Source organism: Myripristis murdjan, chromosome 20 (assembly GCF_902150065.1).
Source record: "Myripristis murdjan chromosome 20, fMyrMur1.1, whole genome shotgun sequence".
Taxonomy (NCBI): domain Eukaryota; kingdom Metazoa; phylum Chordata; class Actinopteri; order Holocentriformes; family Holocentridae; genus Myripristis; species Myripristis murdjan.
This window is the reverse complement of record NC_043999.1, coordinates 8,147,421-8,170,538: the sequence shown is the minus strand read 5'-3', so window position 1 is coordinate 8,170,538 and position 23,118 is coordinate 8,147,421. Positions and strand designations below refer to the sequence as shown.

At 44.2% G+C, this 23,118-nt stretch overlaps 1 protein-coding gene across 1 annotated transcript in view; it reads left to right on the top strand.

Moving 5' to 3' along the window:
- drosha (drosha ribonuclease III) overlaps positions 1–23,118 on the top strand; it is a 97,520-nt gene that overhangs the window by 35,391 nt on the left and 39,011 nt on the right. The window contains exons 17-22 of the mRNA XM_030078938.1: positions 398–505; positions 6,838–6,976; positions 7,089–7,149; positions 9,790–9,849; positions 14,113–14,212; positions 15,930–16,032. Coding sequence (XP_029934798.1) covers positions 398–505; positions 6,838–6,976; positions 7,089–7,149; positions 9,790–9,849; positions 14,113–14,212; positions 15,930–16,032 — 571 coding nt within the window. The remainder of the gene's footprint in view (positions 1–397; positions 506–6,837; positions 6,977–7,088; positions 7,150–9,789; positions 9,850–14,112; positions 14,213–15,929; positions 16,033–23,118) is intronic.

Sequence of the window (23,118 nt, the reverse complement as noted above, 5' to 3'; positions counted from 1 at the left end):
TTCGAATGGATGTGTGTCAACATGTCGAAATGGGCTTCGATTTGACTGACCGTGTCCAAAAGTGAATTTCCCCTCCTCTCTGTCATTCCCTCTCACAGTGCAGCGATTGGGTTTTTGATTATTTCATCTCTCTGTTGCAGTGCGCCACTTAATAAATAATGACTGGCTGATTGATTTTTCCCTCTCTGCTCCCTCTGCCGACCCTCTCTCTTTCCCCTCTCTTTCACAATCTCTTCATCACACTTTCTCTCAAAACCCTCCGCCCTCTCTCTCTCTCCCCTCTCTTATATCTTTCAAATCCTATTCTCTCCCATCTTTCCTTTTCCCATCTCTGCCCTCGCCCGCCTCCTTGCTTTTTTCTCTCTCTCTCTTCTCCCTTTTTTTTTCTCTTCCGCAGCACGCCATGATGTTGCCCGTCCTCACCCACCACATCCGGTACCACCAGTGCCTGATGCACCTGGATAAGCTCATCGGCTACGTCTTCAAGGAGCGCTGCCTCCTTCAGGTAAGGCGCGGGCATTACAGCTGCTCACAAAGCAATGTGACCTCACGCCCCCAACGCAGGCTGCATTATTTATAGGCTGGCATAGCTGATAGCTCTAACAGGGGTGGATAAGAAATGGAAAATCCCCCCCGGGTTCTTATAGCACAGGACACAGACTACAACCGGTCAGATCGGCAGCTAGAAAAACAAAAACAACACACACAAAAAAAAAAAAATCTTGTGCACAGAGATCCTGGACGGCAGGGTTTGGCTCATTATTGTGCCCATTCTGCCTTTGCGGGGATAGCTGAGGTGGAAACAGAGGCTCAGGAGTCACCTAAGGTAACTCAAACACACCGGCCCGAGTCATACCTCACAGCAGACCCCGGCAGGCTGCTGCTGGGGTCTGCTGTGAGTGGCCGTGACAGTAGTCAGGACAACAACAGCCTCCTCCGTAATTCCAGCTCCCCCCTGTCAGGTCTGCCGCCTCAAGCCTCTGCGCTCGCACTTCTGTGAGCCCCACAGCTGCCTCCAGCAATATTGAAGAGCTGTCATAACCTGATACATTAGAAATCAATGTGTCATAACCTATACATAGTTAAAGAGGGGAAGGATGCATTAAGATTCGCTCAAGGCTGTGTGTGTGTGTGTGTCCCTGCGTGGGGATCTGCACACATCGATTAATTATTGGCCATTTCGGCGTTTGTGCGACGACGCCCCGCTGTTACGAGAACCGAAAAGGAAACGCTTCGACCCGCCTGACGAGCGGCGGCCCCTTCCGCCGAGGTGACGCCCGTGTGAGCCTGACACTGCAGTTTCCTGGGAAGGCGGTGATGGATCCGTCCGTCCCTCGCTCCCTCCCTTCCTCCGTTCTCTCCCTTTGCCTTCCAACAAAGGAAACAGAAACATAACAGAAAAAAAAAAAAAAAAAAGAACAATTCGTTTGATCATGATACGAGACAGCTTGCAGATGTGGACCACTGCGGCGCATGTGGGTGTTTTGTGTCTTGTTTGTGTTGTGTAATTTCATCCACTGAGGTGTTAATACTGTGATGGGTCTTCATCAGCGGCTGTGTGTGTGTGTGTTTGTGTGTGTGTGTGTGTGTGTGGACAAAGCAGGGCTGACAGCAGTTCACCACCACAGGGACTGAAATGGCTTCAGTGGGGAGCCGTCATTGCTGGCCTTGCAGCACATTCCCCATCTACTACACAAACAACACACACACACACACACACACACACACACACACACACACTGGTGGGTAGATGTCCACCGTACACATTTTCTCTACCAGTCAGTTTGGACAGAAGTGCTACACAGGAGGCCAACAGTTTATGTTCAAACAAGCCCCTCAGAGTCGGAGCTGATTGCAGGTCCATCATCACTTCCTGTTCGGCTGTCACTTTCAATTCAATCTGAGAATGTGAGTGACTTTAGTTTAAAGGAACATTTCATCCAAAGGCTGTATATTTTGTGTTGGGTGGTGCGCGATGTTGACAAAATATAATACAGTTGTCCCTCGCTATAACGTGGTTCACCTTTCGCGGCCTCGCAGTTTCGCGGATTTTTTTTTAGTGCAATTTTGCATTTTTTTTTTTTTTTTTACTGGACTTATTTTTCTACAAAGGTTTGAGAGTTTCAACAAGAGAGAAAAGTGAGAAAATGTTAATGCCTGTCTGAGAAAAGTGTATAAAGTGTGTAGTGAGGGGTTTTACAGCCTTAAAACATCTATAACAATTGTAAAAAATACTGACTACTTCGCGGATTTCGCCTATTGCGGGTTATTTTTAGAACGTAACTCCCGCGATTAACGAGGGACCACTGTATCTCAATATCAATCTTTGGTGGATTTTTCCGTTAACGACATTTTGCATCCCTCAAAAATGTGTAAAAAATGTTTGTCTTGTCTAGCTCTCTCTTGTTAATAGTATATTAGATGCTGTTAATGATATTATCAAATCTATTGCGGCAAAATATGGAAGCCTCTTCAGTTTATGCTCCAGAGTTTGGCGACATTAATCATACAGTTTAGGCAGAGCTTCATGACTTAAATATTTCTGGCCAGTCAGGGTGTCCAAAGTAGTCAGAAGTTGTTTGAAACCGTCTCTCTGGGCCGCTTGAATTGGCACCACATCACTTGCCATGTAATTGGTTACAGCATTTTGTTATTTCTTGCCATCTGTTGCCCTTCTTGTCATAAGGCACTCTTTTGAAATAGATGTTTTCAACCCCTTTAGATCTTATTCTTTATTTTTTATTTCTTTAATCTGTAATCTGTGGATACTGCTGAAAAACTGCGAATTTCCTTCGGGATGAATAAAGTATCTATGTATCTATCTATCTTTTTTGCTGCTGTTGCTGTTGTTACACAAAATATATAGTTTTTTGGGTGAAGTGTCCCTTTAATAACGATGTAAGTTCATCCATTGCCAAGATGAGAGAACCTGTTACCACCGTGCGTCTGAATGCTTTGAGTTTCAATACCTCATTTTGCTCATAATTCATTTTTGTAATAATTCATGGGTGAACAAAACTAAATTATGTTTTCTTATTATTCTAATTCTAATTATTCCTATTTATTTATTTATTTATTTATTTATTTTTACCAGAATCCATCTGCCACCACCAAGAGTCAGTCAGGGTGGATGGCTAAAAATAATTTTCCCACTGATCATGTGTGTCCTTTTTTAGCCTTCTTGTAAGTAAGAAATTGAATAAAAACCTGTCTAACTGAAAAAAAAGAGTATTAATCTTAAATATTTTATCTGAGCTTTAACTTTAACCTTAATATTTCAGCTGTGGTTCTTCATGACTCCCATAATCCTCTCCTCCTATGCAAATGCAGTGAGCTGACGGCGCCTGACAGGAGAACATATTTCCCCGGCTCTGCGTCTGTTTGCACAGCAGCCGGCTTTGCGCTGACCTCGCTGATGCAGCGGCGTACACTGATAGAGCACATTTTCCAGTTCAGATTTTTCCGTGACAATATTTGGAGTTGACAGGTGTTGATTGGAGTGCTGTGCGTCCCCCTATGGAGCTGATACGGCTCCCGGGAGGCTGTTCAAAACTATCCCAAACCGTTAAACAAACTCTGATTGTGCGGGCTTACGTAAACACCGGCGCCGTGTTGATTTTCACACCGTCGGAGTTCAATTAATGCCGGCGATTTTGCTGTGTAGCTAAATCTTTTAATGATCCCCAGACAGCGCATATTCTGGCATTTTAAGATAAATCACATTGCAGAAGCAGTGCTCCTGCGTACCTGTATGTACGTGATACATTGTAAGCTGTTTGTTTACGCTAACTAGCAGCCCGTGTAGTCATTACTGACGTTACTGTATTCTCTGTAGAAGAGATGAAAGCAGCTGATCAATTAAGGAGCCAGAGAGCTGAGATCACATTCTAATTGACTTATAATTAATTAGGTCTCCGTGTCATCGCCACAAATGCACTGTGGCTCTGTGCGGAATCCGCGCGTGCTCTCTGCAGCGTTAACGACGAAAACATTTCACCGGCGAATCAGTGCTGAAATGAGAATTTACATTGTAATAGTGTAACCTCTAACCACACCTAATCATTTTCATTCCGGCACAATCAAGCTGCGAGTGCGTCGCGTGGGGCTCGCGACACGTAGGGCGCAGCGACATGAACGCATTATGGGAGAAGCGTGATCGCGGCATGAGGCGACTGACAGGAGCGAGCCTGAGAGCCGGAGCCTCTGCACTCTGCGCTTCCCCCCCCTCGCCGCCTCCAGTGGAGCCCTGGCCCTTTGAAGCTCCTCTTCTGAGAGCCTGCCTGTTAAAGATTTAAAGCGGCGGGGTTGGGGAGACATGGGGTTCGCGGTCGTAGAATGCTCCTCCATCACAAAACTCCGCCACAAACCCCCTCCGCCCCCCTTATAATCCTGTACTGCCCCCTGCTGCTTCACCCCATTCTTCACTTTTGACCCACACTGACAGGATGAGAGGCATCACAGAGGACCTCAATAATTTAACTGTACAAGCACCGGGCCTCCGCTCTGATCTTGCATGCTTTTGTTCGTGTGCCTCCCTCCATGTATGTGTCTGTCTCTTACTCGGTGCATAGAGGATATTTTTTTTATTTTGTTGTTTGTTTGCATTCATGGTGGGGCGTGCACGGCCATGCGATCGAGGTGTCCGTCTGCCTCAAGTGGTCTCATCGTATTCCCGTCTTGCTCATACCGCCGAATCCTGATTTACCTTTGCACTATATTAAATGATGCAGTGCACGGTAATGACATTGTTGATTGCTCCGGCGCAGGCGTGCTGTCAGCCGAGCAGGCAGTCTGCCCATCAGCGTTGCCGCATGTGCGGATGCAGACGGGATGCTCTTTCCAGTCAAGTCTTCCGTTCCCCTCCCAGCGGTCTTGTTTATTCCTGTTTAGCAAAAAGCTGCCGAAGCCGCGATCGCGAACTCCCACCAATACTTCACGCCGACATTACGTGGACTGCAACGGACGTCACTCTTCTCCTAAGATTCAGCTTGAAAGCCAATTTTGCTCTCCTTAACTGGAGAGCCCTGCAGTGTTTACAGAATAGCTGATGTATTTCGCTTGATACTTTTCCTTTAGTATACCCAACTCTGTAGTTCAGGCTGTGTACTAGCAGTCATCGGCTTGTGTCTGACATAGCACAATGGGGGAGTTGGAATTGGAGGTAGAAGTTTTTTTTATTTGTATTTTTATCAAACTGTCAACACGGCGCTGAGAATTACTCGATTTCAGCTTGTGTCATGTCAAATAAGTGGTTTTTGCCCCCTCAAAAAATATGTTCCTCTTAACCACTGGAAGAAAAAAAAAAAAAAAAAAAAAAGAATCACTGTTAAATTTGTCGTCTCTCTGTTCAAGGCTACAAAGCTGAAGGCCTCTTGAGCAACTATAAATATTGAAACCTCTCTGTTAACATTTTACATATATATCTCATTGGAGCTTGAAATTGATTTGAAGTTGGCTGAAAGGAGACAAGCATTTTGAAAAGCAAGCCCAGTGGAGAAGAGTACCAGGAGTTTTTTTTTTTTTTTTTTGCTGAGATTAACATTCTCCTAATGTAAGATTGATAAAGGCTTGACATCTCCTACTGAGTCCTATCTTTTTCCCTTTTTCTTCCCTCAGCGAGTTAGAGATGTTCAGCCCAGGCAGTCTTTCTAGGCACAGCAGTTTTGTCCTCCTCTTAAACAAAGCTGAATGTCGACTAATACGTTTCCTTGGGGGTTATTTTTCCGCTTTTCTCCCTCTCCAAAGCACCACTTTATTTGCCACCTGCCTCAGTCATTTAACTTTCAGACATTAACGGCGCTCATACAAACAGCTTTCCATACACACACCCAAAGACAATGAGCCGATAGGGCTGCCCTCCTCCCCGCAGTTTACTTAAATACAGCTCTCCATTCCTTTGGGCTACCACTGATCCAGCAGTATTGGACTATTTTGCTTTGACCAGTGTTAGTATTTGTAGTTAGTGTTTATCCAAAAGAGAAAATAGAGGAGTTGTGACTCTGTGGAGGGGTTTTACAAGGCCCGGGGTTGGACTGTGTTGTTTTTTAAAAAAGATCTGAGACACAGTCAATTCTGCTTTCGTTGCTCACTAGACAATAAAGAGCCAAAGTCGGGTATAATTTTGTAGGCTGTAAGTTTGCATGTGTAGTGCAGAAATCCCCATGGACAACATGAAGGGGATTTGCAAGAAATGCCAAAAATAAAGTGTGTGCTGTACAGAGCCTTACTAGATATACTACATGTTGTTCCACAATATAAAATACCTCAAGTAACAACACCTTTGTGAATATTTGTCCTTCATTTTTCATACTGATCGTTGCTACATGTTTGTGAAAGGGACTACCGTCTGCTAGAGCTGCCTTGTGGTTTGCCTCTTTAAGCTGAACATATATTAACAATAGCCTCCGTCACAGTGGTTCGGTTTAATGCTATGAAAATCGTAATAATTTCACTGTGAATCACCGTCAGGAGATTGACCTCTGGCAGCTCTAAAGGCCAATAGGTCGCTCATTGTAGTCCTCATTCCCCACTGACTAGCAAAAAAAAAAAAAAAAAAAAAAATCAATATTAAAGTAAACTAAAATATCAAAACTCACAAACATGAGTGGATGTATTTTAACCCTTGAAACAGAATATAGCATATTTTATGGATATCTGTTCAAGACTGACCTTTTTGACCCTTGTTTCATATTTATGAGGTTTTTGGACTATGCATCAAATGGATGAACTACCAATATACTATAAAAAAAAAAAACGAAACACACAATGAATTCCACTTCTGTTTTCTATCTTTTTTTTTTTTTTTTTTCCATCTAACTCCCTCACTGTCTCCTGCAGCTGGCCATGACCCACCCCAGCCACCACCTCAACTTCGGCATGAATCCCGACCACGCCCGCAACTCCCTGTCCAATTGCGGCATCCGCCAGCCCAAATACGGGGACAGGAAGGTCCACCATATGTACATGAGGAAGAAGGGTAGGTCACTCATTTACCTCTGTCCCATCCTTTCCATTTTTCTGTTTTATCTCCCTCTCTAATGACCGTTCTCTTTATCTCAGCTGTCTATCTTGACCACTCTCTCTTTCAGGAATCAACACCTTGATTAACATCATGTCTCGTCTGGGCCAGGATGACCCGTCCCCCTCCAGGTAGGCAGTGGTGGTTATTGCCCCTGTGATAAAAATCATGGACCCCCTCCTTTGGCCCCCATAAATGAGCAGGATTTAAGTATTGCATAGAAAATGGCAACCTATTACTTCCAACTGATCATTGAAGAATTCAAATTACATTAAACCTACCATTTGCATCGCCTTTTTGTATATTGAGTACAAGTGCTGACTCCACCCACACGGGCTAGTTTCAGTGTACGCTGGATAGAACAAGCACACCCAATTTCTGCAGACCTCTGCAGCGCTAGCTATGTCAAGAAGAGCTCACATATGGCATGGACATTTCATTTAAAGAAAAGAGTGCAAATCCTTTTCCACACAGTTTCCCTAGTTTTTCCTGACGCTCACAGCCCCCAGCAGTGTTGGACCCAGACGGTTTTCATTGGCGCGGCCGTGCTGGGACCAGTGTTTACTTTGGGGTGGTGTTTTGTCCGGTGCTTTTTTCCTGCATAGCATGGCCAAATAGTTAGTATGTCAGGTCACTCTGTCTTTAATTCACTTACTCGGGCTGCTAAATGAGGACCAAGCTTGCGAGCGCACCATTAGGAATCATAATGGGCTATAATTTTTTATATTACCATCAACAGATAAAACGATCTCCGACACAGTTAAAATTAGCACACTTTTTTAATTGGTATTACACAATTAATGACATACATAATTTGTCAAACCTTGTTAACAATGATGCATTTTAGGGATCTAAACTGCCCGCACAGTGTGTGAGTTGTCAGATATGGCACTATCTGAACCACCACCAACAATAAGATTACTTTTTACAGGTAAATGCATCAATAATCTAACTCTCTAAAAGGAATCACACTTAAACTTGAAAACTTACAAACATATTCAGCATATTATTAAAGACAGGGTAGAATAACGAGCCATACGTGGCGCTGTGAGTGGGCCAATCACCAGACTTACTTTTTAACACACGTGGGAGTCGAAGCTGTTTCTCTGATGAATATACAGTCAGTTTCAACATCTAGCATTTGTTTTGCCTTGCTCCCAATAATCTCATGATCCTCCTCTTATTCTGAAATGCTGTGACACTTCTCGTCAGTCTTACTGCTGTCAATCAATCAATTAATCAATCACAAGTGGGTTAAGACACTGACTGCTGTAATGCTGTTTAACTAGGGACGCTGCTCACTTCACTAGCTATGAAGACGTATGTAAGTCAGAGTCAAAGCCATGAAGCCGGCCAAGCAACGGCACACCTGGAAAGTGCTAGCAAACCAAAATATTTTTCCAGCAAAAGAGTGAGGAATACACCTGCCAAACGCTGTGAATGGCAAAGTCGCATTCACACAGCCATGAGAATCCGCTCCCCTTTACCGTCAGCAATTGATAAACTGTGCATTGACACACAGGCCGGCACATCTCGTTGATTTAGAAGGTAAGCTGCTGTGGTTGTAAATTGCAAGGCCAAAATGTGATGCAAAACAAAGATGCGGTGGTAGATGTTTGAAGAAAAGGTGCACACTGTTATGATATTTAATTTGACCTTTTTTTTCCAGTCTTTTCTCCTGGCCCGAAAAAGTTGTAGAACCACTGCATTACACAGTAGTTTCAGACTCGCACATGGATGTATTAAACTCAATTTACCTGCTTTTAATTACGGTAAAAAAAAAAAAAATAAATGCACTGTGTCACTAAACAATGCCGCGAGGGTTAGTATGAAACTCCTGCCCCACTTTCACTGTCGTACAGTAACGTTGCGTATGAGTTAAAGCGTCTCTTTGCCATGTGTTTGTGTGTATGTGGTTACTGAAGGCAGCTTGACAGGTTGAGATGCTGTCAGATGTTTTTCTCTTTGTTCGCTTTGGTGCCTGTAATGCTCTGGCTTGTTAAAAACTGGAGCAGATTTAGGGAAATACGGTCGTAATGGTATAACTTTGGCTCATAAAATATAGTATAATGGTTATGGAAGAAGACCACCCATAGTATAATTTCTGCCGCTGCTGGAGCTATTAACCTACAGAAATGCAGCTGCAACTGATGGTATTTGTGAATACTTAAGGTTTTAAGTGATTACCTCAAGTTTGACATGATGACAAAAATAAAAGGATTTATAGGAACTGAGGCCTGTTAATCATGGGATTAAGAATGAGCAAAGTGTCTGATAATTTCTGTACATTGTGTAAAGTAACTGGCCCCTCTGACAGAGCGCGTGGCCCCAATCTGACCTCTGTAGTCACAACTACCCGAAACCGCCACTGCAGGTAGGACACCTGCAGGCCCGTATCTGTGCATGCTATCACTGACCACGGGCGCAATCAAAGGGACGATTCTCGTGATTAATACGCCTGGCAGGCCTGCTGACAAGTAAATTAACTTTAACTGTGAAAGGAAGGGATATCTCAGGGGAAATGAAATGAGCTAATTTTAAGGGCAATGACTACTTATTATTGAACGTGAGCTCCTGTTATTCTCTGAGAGTTGATCAGACGAGCAGGTGTGTGTCACTGTTTGTGTACGCATTTTTTTTTGTGCTTTTTTTTTTTCCCGTCCTCCGAGTATTTCCTTCCCTTTCCTCCTCTCCACTTTCCACTCTCCATCCTCACATCTCCACCTCTCTTCCTGTCTCCTTCCCACCTCCTGTCTCCTTCCCGCCCTTAGGATCAATCACAACGAGAGACTGGAGTTCCTGGGTGACGCCGTCGTCGAGTTCCTCACCAGGTGAGAAAGCGAATCGCGCATATTTGATAGACACAGCCGCTAATTGAAGCCGACTTCAACACCATCGGCCTCTCTCTTTTTCTCCCCCTTCCTCTCTCTCACCCTCTCACTCTCGCTCTCTCATTGTCTATATCTATCTATATCTGTCACAAACTCTCCCTCCCCCTCCTCTACACACTTTCCACGCATTCAAGACAGTGATTTACTGGTAATTGGAACTGGGATGTAATTTTTTCTCCCTCCCCCCCCCTACCCTTTTTACCGGCCTGAAATTCTCCATGACAACTCGCAATTAGTGGTCTGGAATTGCTGTCTGGAATGCTGACTGTGTTATTGACTCCCAGGTGAGCGTGGACCGCGCTGCCCAGCACTTACCTAAGCACAGCGCTAATTATATGTGGCTATTATTAATCTCACACACTACCTACCTAGCTTGCTGCCTGCCTACCTACCACTGCACATTTACTGTGGTATTCACACACACACACAAACACACACACACACACAGACAGGTCACCAAAAGAAGGAAGATATTTTTAGCTCACAATTATTTGCCAGATACCATATAGCAACTTCTACAACCATAATATCTATTCCCCAGTGCAGGGATCAGACCAGTACTGTGTGTTATGGGCAGAATCAAATATCACAATATGTTTGACCTTGATATTAATATTGTGACAGTATTGTAGGGGTGACGATTGATTTTTACACACAAGAGATTTTTGATAACCAGCTATTAGATAGATAGATAGATAGATGGATACTTTATTCATCCCGAAGGAAATTCACAGTTTCCAGCAGTATCCACAGATTACAAGATTAAATAAATAAAAAAATAAAGAATAAAAGATGACACTAGAGATCTAAAGATCTAAGTACCCAATGTGCAAAAAAAAAATATATATATATATATATTAGTAATAGGGATGCATGATAATATTGGCATGCCATCAGTATCGGCTGATATCGGTTTTAAAATGAAGTGGGGGTAAGGGTCCAAAATGAAAATTTCTGCCGATATGACATGCTGACATGTGAAATAGGTCATATTTGCCCTGCTTGTGTCTGTTGTCAGGATTGTCAGGGAGGGCTTCGTCCAACCCTGTTTCAGTAGGATGAATCTTACAGTTATTTTTTTTAAAATATAAAACTAAATATGGCATGTTTTACATAACCTAAGCTGAAGTAGTTTTCTTATTTTCTCAATCCAATTTGGTGCATCCCTGATTTATAATGCAGATAGGATGACCAAGCAGATAGAGGCAAATAGCAGCACAGGTGGAGCAGTCTCATTTCAGATAATTGCCTCCCTTTACTGCAAAGCAGCCTCAAACTAGGAAAAGGCACTTATGTCCTTTAATGATAATACAATCCAAAGTCCACGACCAGACTTAAATTCATATCATAACATTGATATAATATTGATATATTCTCGTGCCATATATTAGACTTCACAATATTTATGATCACCTTGTCAGATCAGGCGTTCATGGAGATAAATTCTTTCAGTCTCTTGACTTCAGGGGAAGCCTACACGTTTGACCCAGACTAATCAGCACATGCCACTTTTCACAATTCGAGCGTGACGTCCACAGGTGATGGTGGAGGAGGAGGAGGGAAGAAATTAACAGTATGACATTTAGCCTTGATGAAGCTCCTCTATTTCCTTGGACTTAACCGGATAGAGGGAATTTTTGGGTTCCCACTTCCGCCCGCCCTGCAGAATAATTTCCCCGGGGAAAGCATGAAGATGAAAAACGAGTGGTCCGCGAAATATGGAGCTCTCCGAGGCAATATTCAGTCACTCTTTTGAAGAGACTTCATTCCAAATCATTGGGATAATGGACAAGTTGTGCTTTTCTGGCCAAATTCAGATGGTCTATTCAACATCCCAGGGAGAGGTCAGTGCCCTTATCAGTAACCTCTCCTTTTCCAAAATAATTGGAAGACATTTTTCCAGGCTTTATACTCTCTTTGGGAGAGCAAGCCAGGGAAGGAGATTTTCTGACAGTGAAGTACACATGTCGTAGGAGTTGTCAAACTCACTGACAAAAGCCAGGAAAACTCTTAACATGCTAAACCTTATTTTAAGGCATTGTGGGCCGTCCTGGATGACAGATGTCAATTCTTGGAACATGTCAAGATTTTAAAGCTAAAGTGCCCATCAAATGAGCGGTGTATCTTTAGTACTAACCTCATGCTGCACTAGCGGATGTCAATAACTTCACCCAATAAAGCCTTCGCGAGTTTTCAAACAATCCCAGCCCTCCACCCATCAAAAATAAAACTGTTTCTCTCCTCAACCGATAGCTCCTTGGTTTGCACTGTTGAATGAGCCATTTCCACATTATGTTCCTTTCCAGCATCCTCTTATAGTCGGGAATACAGAAGCTCAAGGAAGTATAGATGTCATTTTATAGGGGCTTTAAAGCCAGCTGTTCATGAACTTTCTATTCAGGCACAGTGCTTGAAGTTGGTATGGTGTAGCAAAATTCGCAAAATTTGTGTAGCCTGATCCCGGTATAACCCCAGTATTTCCACAACACTGAACGGTCAAGAGCAGAACTAGACATTAATAGGAAATGACATTGGGGTGCACGGGACACTGCTTCAGCCCCTTACAGAGCAGAAACAGTTTTACAAAGAGGATGGTTAGCTTCTGTTGCTCTTGACTTCTCGGGGCATTTTTTTCCCCCTCACTCTTCTCTCCTTGTGTTCCTCCTTTGATTGTTAGCGTCTGACGGGACATGCTCGGCTCACACTCTGGCCCTCTGAATAATTTATCAGCCTCTTGTCCAGTTAAATGGGTACAACAGATCCAGCCAACTGCCCTGCACACCTCCATTGTGCTCTGCCCTCACAGCCTTCCTCTGCCTGCTCTGTCTGAAAATCCCAAAACAGTTTGCTGCTGCTGAACAGGGTTCACAAGACGACTTGGACTTTTTACAAAAATAAATCCATCCCTATCATTTTCGGGATGTATTTTCTGTACAATAGTACTTTTTTTTGCTGTTGTCTCACATGATGCCATGATTTTGCGCATATACCACGCACAAAAAGGTGCATGCACAAATGCAAACACTGAGACACACTTATAAATTTACCCGAGAATAAAATATTTCCTGCTTTTCTTGGAAGGAAAAGGTTAGTGAGCACAAAGCAAGTACAGAAATCATTTTGCTTGTACCTGAAGAATGCTATACAACTGAATCAGCCAGTCTCTGTGACTGACGCTTTCACCAAAACACCAAGTGTCCCTGGTCTAATTACTTTTCATTACACTAAGTGGTATTTATTAATTCCAAGTGCTTTGTTTTTGCACGAAGATCACAATGCCCTGACAAATAGACCTCTCATGAATTTGGAAAACAGAACGCCACCTGCTTTCCACTCTTTGCATTGATTAGAAATGACTGAATTAAATGGCCTGTTTTAATTCAAATGAAATCAAATGACACGGTGCGGTTAGGGAGACGCTGGACCGTAATGAAAATGGAACCTGCTCGCCTGGAACCCAGCTGTGTGACTACTGAAGCGTCCGCAGCCATTTCTGAGTTCCAACGCAGGCCTGGAAAGACTGGAAAACTATGGAAAACAAAGCACCGATGCTCTTGAAAAGTTTGGTGAACGCATTATGAGAAAGTATGACTGTATGGTTCCCGCAGGTCAGGGAATTTCTTGAAAACTTGTTACAGACATGCAAAATCATGGAAATTAATAGATTCTTGAGACAAGTCATGGAATATCATCAAAAAAAATCAGCCTCCAGTTATTCAGTAAACTTCATATTAATTTTGCACTGTGTTCATGTTATGTTCACTTTACCTGCAGAATAAAGCTAAATAATAAACAGGAATCTAAACCGTCAAATCTGAAGTGTTTTAAAAGGATAAATGTGACATTATGTCACCTTGAAGTAGGTCATGGAAATTCAGCATTTTTACTGATGGAAGGTCATGGATAAGTGAGGAAATGGGAAACTCATATGGAAGAGAAGCTGATGTTCAGTGATGATACTCAGCTTAGTGATGCATTTTTAAATCATTATTTTTCCACACATTGTAGTTTGTTGTGAAGAATAATTTACACATTAGCAAGTTTTGACTACTCATCAAAAATATGTGAATTGTCAACAAAGGAGGGAGTCTAGAGGGATCAATTAATATTCAAATGCAAACATGTGTAGGAACTTCCATTTTTGGACCTGAGCGCTCCGTCTCCACTCGTTCTTATCTGCATTTTATTTCATTGTGTCCACAGTGTCCATCTTTATTACCTCTTTCCCAACTTGGAGGAGGGCGGCCTGGCTACCTACAGAACAGCCATTGTGCAGAACCAGCACCTTGCCATGCTTGCCAAGGTAAACCCACCGCGTCCAACTCTTACCACCAGTCCTCTCTCCCCAGGTCAAAATGGTGAAAGGTCTCCGACCTGACAGCAGAACATGTTCGAGACGGCGTTATTGTTTTCTGTCTTGCTGTTATGACTTGGCTTCTTTCTAAGGGGGCACTGGGGAGAGGAGTTATTTTGTCTTGCTGCCATCCCTTCCCTTTTTTTCGCTCCCTCAGGTTTGTAATTGGAGTTAAAAGGTTGTTGTTTTGGAGGTCTAGACTGGTGCGGCTGGGGTCCCAGCGGGCCCCTAGAGGTCTTCCTGAAACACTCTCCAGTTCCCGTTATCGCTAGGCCCCCTTGCTTTAGCCCCTCTCTCTCTCACTGGCAGCAATGCAGAGCCAAGCCACACTCACTGGCACGCTTGTAAAGAACACAACAATAATCGTCCCGTGATGTGGAGAAAGCAATTAAAAACTTCAATCTTTCATGTTGCTCCCTGCTGAATACAAAGATGCAGCCGCCCGAATCTGCATTAGTGCTGTGTAGCAGTTTGGCTTGTTTCAATTTGCCGCTCGCGGTAAAGTGAGTGTGATACAGTGTTCAACGTTGCCAAGTTGTTTACCAGGCTCCTCTAAAGCCGTCTGCTCAAGAACACTCGCAATTATCTCTCAAAAAATATCTTCAGCAAGCAACGGCACAAGCCGCCACTTCACTTGGAAGGCTTAAAAGTCAGAACGAGTTCCCTCTGTGTTGGAGTATTTATGATTTGTGATTTAATTTGTGTGTGCAAGCGCGGGGGGTAGGATACCACCAACAGTTAGCAGCCATAATTAAATAGCACCCTGACTGTTTTTGCTGGGTACTCTTCTGTGGTACACTGCCAATAAAGTCAAGTTGGGCTACTTTTGACTTGGCTCAGGAAAACAATAGGAGAAAGTTTGACTGACCCACAGTGCACTCATCAGAACATTCATTTACATAAAATGCAACAGACTAGGCACGTGGGTGTTGTTTTTTTTTTTTTTATCATTAGTCGACTGTGCATGCATGCTTTTTTTCAGCATTACCTTGCCTCACATCTAAAATTGCATATTTTAATGGCTGCTTCAACCATAAGTTTCTATTACTGGCCAATGAGCAACGCCGCTGCTGCAGTTCAGTGCCTTGCTCAAGGATATCTTGATGCTAATTCTGGGACAGAGGGGGAAAAGTCGCAGATTTTCCTTGCAGGTTTGTGGATTCAAACCTGTGACCTTGTGGTGACAAGTCCACGTCTCTAACATGTAGTCAGTCCATCTGAATCTAATGTAAACAACGGCAAACCATTGATGCAGCTCGCTTACTTTTCCTTTCAGAGACAATGAAGGTCACCACTGAAATTCACAATTCATCATTGGATTATCTGGTGTGTGTTTTGCGTGTGTGAGCCAGTGTGATGTGTGTGTGTGATGTGTGTGTGTGCGGTCACAGTTTCCCCCTTGTGCCGGCTTACCGCATCATGCCACAGCTGGACAACACATGGGCACATCTGTCAGTGCCATGAAGTAGAACCTTTTTCCAACAAGGGCAGGCAGTCTTTTTCATTTCCCTTGAGTTTTTTTTAGGCCTTTTCCAGGTTTTTTTTTTACTCAACGGAGAAGCCCATAAAAATCGAGCAACACCAAAGACACTATTACATCTAAAGAGGCTATTACAGTGCTGCCGGTGGTGGCACGCTGATATGAATGTGTTTGTCTTTTTTGCAGAAGCTGGAGCTCGACCGCTTCATGCTGTACGCCCACGGGCCAGATCTGTGCCGGGAGTCGGACCTGCGACACGCCATGGCCAACTGCTTTGAGGCGCTCATCGGTGAGATTCCCCCGCGAGACGCAAGTTGGAAGCAGCAATAATGGCACTGCATGGGAAACAACAAAGAGGGGAATGCATTTTCACTGAACTAAATATGTAAATCTATTTCTAAAAAGAATATATTTACATACACCAGAAACAAATAACCCCTCTTTTCACGCGGATACACAACAAAAATTGGTCGGGGGGATGTTTATTTTCCTAGTTAACTGTTAACTATAGTGCTTGGAGTCCACATAGTTGTTTTTATTGGTGCTGTGTGACAGTGTTATGCATAAACGTGTTTAATTCACCTGCTAAGTGCATGTGCTTTGACTATGATTTTTATGAGATTTAATTCAGCTTTGTGTGTGTGTTTAGCTGTGTAAATAGCTGCAGCGGGTCTCCCATTACACCCCAGACACATTAAGCAGCTTTATTGATCTCAGGAGATGTGGTTTGACCTCTGGCTGGACAGGCAATCCCTAGTGCGCTGCTTTCTCCTCACCCACACCAAACACACACACAGAGGCTGGCTATTCATCTCGCGTAGCGGTTTGGTGGAGTACATTGGAGCTTGTGCAGTGATTAGGACCCCCTGCCCCAAACCGCACACAAAACACACACTCAAATCTCTCGGTGAGGACTGTCGCTCCCTCTCGCCGTCTCTATCTAACCCCATGGGCAGTGCTAAGCTAAGCCTCGGTCCTGGAGAGCTGCAGCGTTGGCAGCTTTCCTCATCTTATCACCATCTTGATTGAACCAGTTCAGCCATCTCTCTGCTCCCCTGATGCTAGATACAGAAAGTGGGTGGCTTTAAAGAGAGATCTTCGTCTCCCACCCCTTAACGGAAAAAAAAAAAAAAAAAAAAAAAAAGGAAAAGAAAGAAACAGCCGGTCACGGAGAGCGACGGGAAAGTGCTGACTGGCACCGCAGCCTCCTCTCGGGCCTCGGGGCTCCGTACTTGTTACGGGTTCATTATCGGCGGAGACGGAGTCGTAATCTATTCGGTCCTGTGGCTGTCGTCGCCTCATTGCGGCGTACATCTGAGCAAGGCAGCAAGGGCCACGACACCAGACGCCTCTTCTTTCTCTCCCTGCCTCTTCGTCGCTTCCCTCTGTGTCTCGTTCGGTCTGAAATTTCAATTTAATGAAAGTGATGAATAAATAGGGGGGAGCCAGCATAAAGGAACCTGTTAGAAAACTGCTGTCAGAGAGCGTTCCGTGGTGATGGGTTTTGGATCAGTAACTCAAAATAGCCTCCCACCCCCAATCCAGCCCACACATGCTGATGGGCAAAACATGCACGCACACACACACACACACACACACTCGCAACATGCAGAATCACTCGATTGCTGTCTTAATGTTCTCTCGCTTTCGGCAAGACTTTTGTCATCTTCATTTCAGTTTTTTAGCTCAAAGGCCTCCTTTAAGACCCCATTGTCAAACTGTCTATCTTTCACCACCCTCCCCTCTCTCGTACTTACTCTTTTTGTCCCTTTGCTTTCCTCCATCTCTCTCTGTTCCCCCCCCTGTGATGTAGAGTTTTGGTGTTATTAGGTGAAAGATGTGTCATGCAGATGATGAGTCATCCTGTCACTCTGTCAGCCCCCCCCTCCCCGCTCCAGCCCCCCGCCCCCCCCAACTCTCACAGAGCGGAGCATTTTCTCTTTACAAGACAAACTCGGAGCGCTCACACGTGCGCTCGGATGGGACGGGGGGCACAAATGCTGTCATTTCACCCTCGTGCACGCTTTCCTCCTGACAGAGACGTCAAACCGCCGCTTTCACAAAAGCAGCAGGCACCACATCAACAGAGTTGCACTTGCAGAAATGTCGTTGCCTTGTTGTCTGAGGTGCCGTTGTTGTGTTTTTTTTTTTTTTTTTTTTTTCTTTTTAACATGCTATTTTCCCCGAGCTCTGAATCAAAGTGTGCCACGTGCATAGAATTCAAATGTCTTTTTTTTTGTATGCTCCCCTTTTGAAAGTGGAGATGGAATATGACATGCACATAATATTTCGAAGGCCCTGGCAGATAGCTTTAACGGCTTACTATGCATGTTTTCTGACCTCTGTTTTATTTGTTTCTCTGCCACAGTGACCGTTGAACCTGGACTGTGTTGGAAATGGCAGATAATCTCCTGCTTTGCATGGGCCAGGCTTCTCCTCCGCTGGTGGAGCGGAGAATGTGTCTGAATCTCCTAACCCTGAGGCAGGGCCATTCTCTTGCTCGAGAGAGAGAGATAGGCAGAGAGAGAGAGAGGAAGAGAAAGAGAGAAAGAATGGAGGGAGAGTGGAGGCAGAGCGGCGGAGGAATGGAAAGCGAAAGCATCTGCAATGCAAATGGGTGCCCTGCAACCCTGAATAATTCAAAGTGTTGAATGGAAATCTTGCTTTTCTGATCCCCTGTCATTAACTTCTGCCGGAGTGGGCCATTCTCATTTGGGCTCTTTTGGCCTGTGCGCCTCCCATTCTGTACTCTCTCTCTCTCACACACCCTCTCTCTCTCTACTTTTGCTCTTGCCCACTTTACCTCTTCGTCTTTAGAAACCACTTTCTCCCTCAGCCTATTCAGAGAGACTCTGCACGCCTGTTGCCCTCCCTTTTCCCTCTCAGGTCCTCTTCCTGATAAGCCACCTCGCTTCCTTCCTATCGAACCGTTTGAAAAGCATTGAGGGAAGAAGAAAAGAGGCCCCACTCTGTTTTTATGGCCCTAATTTCCTTGTACAGTTGATCTGTGGATTATATGCTGCCAGCAGCCATGGGGGATACAGATGGTGAACCTTTGTGAGGGCCCCCTCTAAGCTCTTCCTATTAAAAGAATGGAGAGAAAGGATTATCTCTCACTTGCTGAATATCAGATTCATACACAATACAGCCGGTGTATTCATTGAGCAAGCGCTGCTCCCTTTGTTAATTGCTGCAACGGTAGCAATGGTGGAGCTGGTTTCTCGTGCTCTCTCTTTTGTTTTGCCCCCCCAAGCCCCCCCCTCCTGCCCAGCTTCACTTTTGAAAAGTAAGACGTTTGATGTCACAATGTAATCAGCCTGCCTTTGTTGCCGCTGTGACGATATTTCTATTTTCATGTTTTGGTTTGGTTTATTTTGCCGCTAATATGTTGCTTTCTGTGTCCGTCTGCTGCTTCAGCCCCTATCGAGCCGAGAGAGAGCGGCTTAATATATTATTTGATGGATTAGAGCCTGAGCGTTTTTGAATAATTCATTCTAGGTTATTAATGTGACTGTCAACCTCTGGTGTTTCATATGCCCAGAACTCTGGGTTTTTATTGGTCACTGAAAGCCCACAGACATTGGAATTCCTATTTCTAAACCTAACACTGTACGGTTGGCATGGCTGTCTGAATCTGATATGTGACAGACATGGAGATTCATTAGTAACATGACTGGCCCCTCTCTGCACACACTTCTTGACGAAGGGTGTGACTTTGGTTATGGTTTGCACACCGAGCAGTCTCTCACCTTCATGAAATTTATACAAGTTTCAGATGGATCAGGCTTATTTTCCAAGTTTCGTTTAGTTTAGCCGGGGCAAGTGGATCAATTAAGTGCTCCCATAAGTGTCAGATCTATAGTGCAGAGTCAAATGAGCTGATGCCCACTGCAGTGTCAGTGGTTCTTAGTGTGCACACTGAGATTAGATGAATTTACTGCAGTCCGAGGCCTCCTGCATGTGGCGTCTGTGTGGGGGTCGACATCTTTTTGGCTTGGAAGAGGCAGGCGTTCGAGGCTGCACAGCCATTTGGTCAGGCCATGTCGGCACCACAAGATGAGCTGCAGAGAGATGCGAGCATATAATTGCCAGTGGACTGGGCGTCTTATTGGACTGCGTATTCAGGGCCTCCGCCGTAACTTTGTAGACTGATGGTGTGGACTGCGAAGCCTGGATCTCTGCTTAATGATTGCAGCATGTTGTGCGATTGATTGGATTGCTGTGGGGCACACTTTTTGCACGAACAGGCTCCTTGTCAGTGTGTTCTCGCTTGAATTACAGTAACTGCATATCTTGGTTTCTTCATCCAGAGGCCCTTTGATTGACACCAAAGGTGTTGCTTTGAGATTTTTAATACCTTTTTCGTTCCCTTGAGGCTCTCCCACCTTCCCCCTCCCTCGCTCCCTGCATATCCCTCGCCTTCGCCTCTCCTCTTGGAAGAAGTTTGGAAAATCCAATAAGAAGTAAAATCTCCTGAGTTTCAGTGACTTTGAGGCCTCCACTTGGCGGAACTTTCCGAATCTGCTGTGTCATCAAAACATGAAAAAAGCCGCCTCTGGGCCGCACCCAAACCCCCCCAGCCTCACTGCTCACATACATGAATGCAGTATGAATAATGTAGTTGAAAGACAGTCAAAAGTTTGTCCAAGGAAGGAGCTCTATCCACCCACAGCTGGTCTCCAGAGGAAACATCTGCTGTGTAGGAGCATCTAGAACTGAGGTCCACATTATGGCGAAACCACAAATCTCTGGGCTGACGCTTAGTGGAAGACATCCTGTAAGGAGCCGCTCCCCTCTCCGGGGCCTCCTGCGGTCAGCCGCAGTGAGACGCTCACACCACCACGCCAAGATTACAGGGGCCTCGCTCTCTGATACACATCTGCAAGGGGTTTTGTGGTGTGTGGTGTTTGTGAACTTAAAGATGTGTTTAGATTTATAGGTTTAGATTTATATTCTGTCAGGATATTGAATGGATGAGCATGAGCGGGTCAGGAAGCTAATGTTTTTTTGGGGGGCGTCGTTTGTTTTTTTGTCCACGAGCCACAGCGGCCACTGGCGTGCATCCAAAAAATCACAAGCCATTTTTACTATTATACCAGTCACGGCCAACTTAACACTTCTACGTCAAACTGTCTCCACAACTATGCCTTTGGTGTGCAGCACATGTGCACCTCTCCAGAATGTAACTGCATATAGTGCGATGCAAGGTTGTGGCAAGAAATGTGATTTGAGTGATAGATCGCTTTGTACTCCTTCAGTGCTTTGAGGTTGATTTCCATTAATAGTAAAGACAAGATGCAGCTGGCTGAAGAGAGACGTGCTCAGGAGGTTTTCACGAAATTCTCACTAAATTCATGTTGAGAAATATCCAAAACATCACTCTGGAAGGTACAAATGTGTCCACTTTCTGTTACAGAGCATGTAAACACAATTACTTCCCCTTTTTTGTCTGTGCCTCATGACCCTGAAATTAATAAAAATTAGACAGTGCTGCCTAGTGCAGTACTGGTAATACTTCCTCCACTGTAGACAACTGCTGCATAGTTACAGTGGCAGTTCCGTACACTACTCCTTCAGATGGATTTCTCTAACACAATAGGACATCCAAATAATGCTTGGTTACCTGCTAAAGTGGTGGAGTGGTTGAGGAGACAAACTTGCTGGCATCAGTTTTACTCACAAGCCACATTTCAGCATCATTTGGCTAGTGGCTGGTAATAATTTCCCACTCTGTTTAGAAGTAAAGAGATGGGAGGAAGATAGAGTGGGTGCCTGTGTGTATGTGTGTTTGCCTTTGTGTTGGGTGGATTATTTGTATTTCTTTATGGTTTGGTTTATGTAGGTCTTCGGTGTTTGTGTGTGCGTATGTGTGCGGTGTGTGTAAATGGCCTGTTAGCCATCTGAAAGCAGTTTTCCTCCCCCGATGATGAATCCCCCATATCTGTTTTTGATGTCGTCCATGAAAGCAGTTTGAGCGTTTAGACTCGCGAGCGCGCCGCACCCCATCTCCGATGGCTCATTTATGCACATAATAAAAACCTCTGCACAATTGTATACCCAATTTGCCAGGTGGTTATTGCTTTCTAAATTGAATGAGCCACCCTAAGTGTGATATGGTTCAAAGTTGTATACAACTCAAAGGCACCGCGATAGTTCCACTGATGTTACTGGAAACAGCAGAAGAACAAAACAAGTGAGGAAACAAAAGTAAGCTGACTCGCATGCAACAGAGCAAAGAGAGCTGACTAGTGCGACATAACAAGATGGAGAGATATCATACCCATGCAGAATAAAAATTTGGGATCCTTTTCTTGTCCCCCACATGCTGTGACAGTAGCTCTCTGCAAATCGGCACTGATCCTCCATAAGGCCGAGTGACATGGCAAAAAGAAATAACATTACAATTATTTTGACAGATAATGTGCTTCTGATATGATTCATGAATTTAGGGAATGATAACATTTGCATCGTATTTTTTTTAAAATTGGAAATAAAACTATTGAAATGATGGTAATGTGATTTTGCTGAGGTCAAACTAAGTGCCGCAGTGCTTGGCAAACTAAGTATTGTGAGCGGCACAATGCTTCATTTGAAATGGTATTCTGTCACACATTTTACTTTTATCAAAAAATTGCACCTCTTGCAGTTGGATATTGTGCTTGGCCTTACTGCGATTTCAATAATATTTTGATTAACTGTTCAGTCCTAAACCTCCATCAATTTTCTCTCCTTTTCCCTTTTGTGTGGATGCGTTGTGTATGATTTTTCTTCCTCGTGGTAGATGAATTCAGTGCATGCTCTGCGTTATTGTGCACATTTTCACAGTTATGTCATGCCTATGTGTGTAGGCGAGCGACTAAGGAGATACTATGCTTTCCTATGTACCGTGTGTGAGTGTGTCTGTGTGCACATTTGGGCTTGAGCACATGCCGTACGTGCATTTTTAGAGCGCGTGTTAAGCTTATTCAAAGCTGTGAATGTCTGCGAGAGAGGATGTGGATCTGCCTGCCACTCTGAATTCAAGCATGATGTTTATATGACCTTGGCCGGTTTCCCCTCTCGTCGGTGTGCGGCGATGAAGCCGTCCCTTCTCCTCCTCCTCCTGCTGCACTCTGACAAGGGGGAGGTGGATCCGCACGGGAACCCTGAGGTCATTTCACCATCAAAAAGCAATAAAAATGCACTCCTACTTTTAATAAAGCAATTATAACTCATTGCCGAGTTCAATTAATTTTAAGTTTTCCATTAGGAGAGAAGTCTGGAATTGCCTCGGAATTGCTCCGAATTTTTACACTACCAATGTAGTGGTGTAACTTTGTGCTTTTTACAGTCACCAGCAAGTATGTGTGGGAGGATGAGGGGGCCGGGTGGTGGT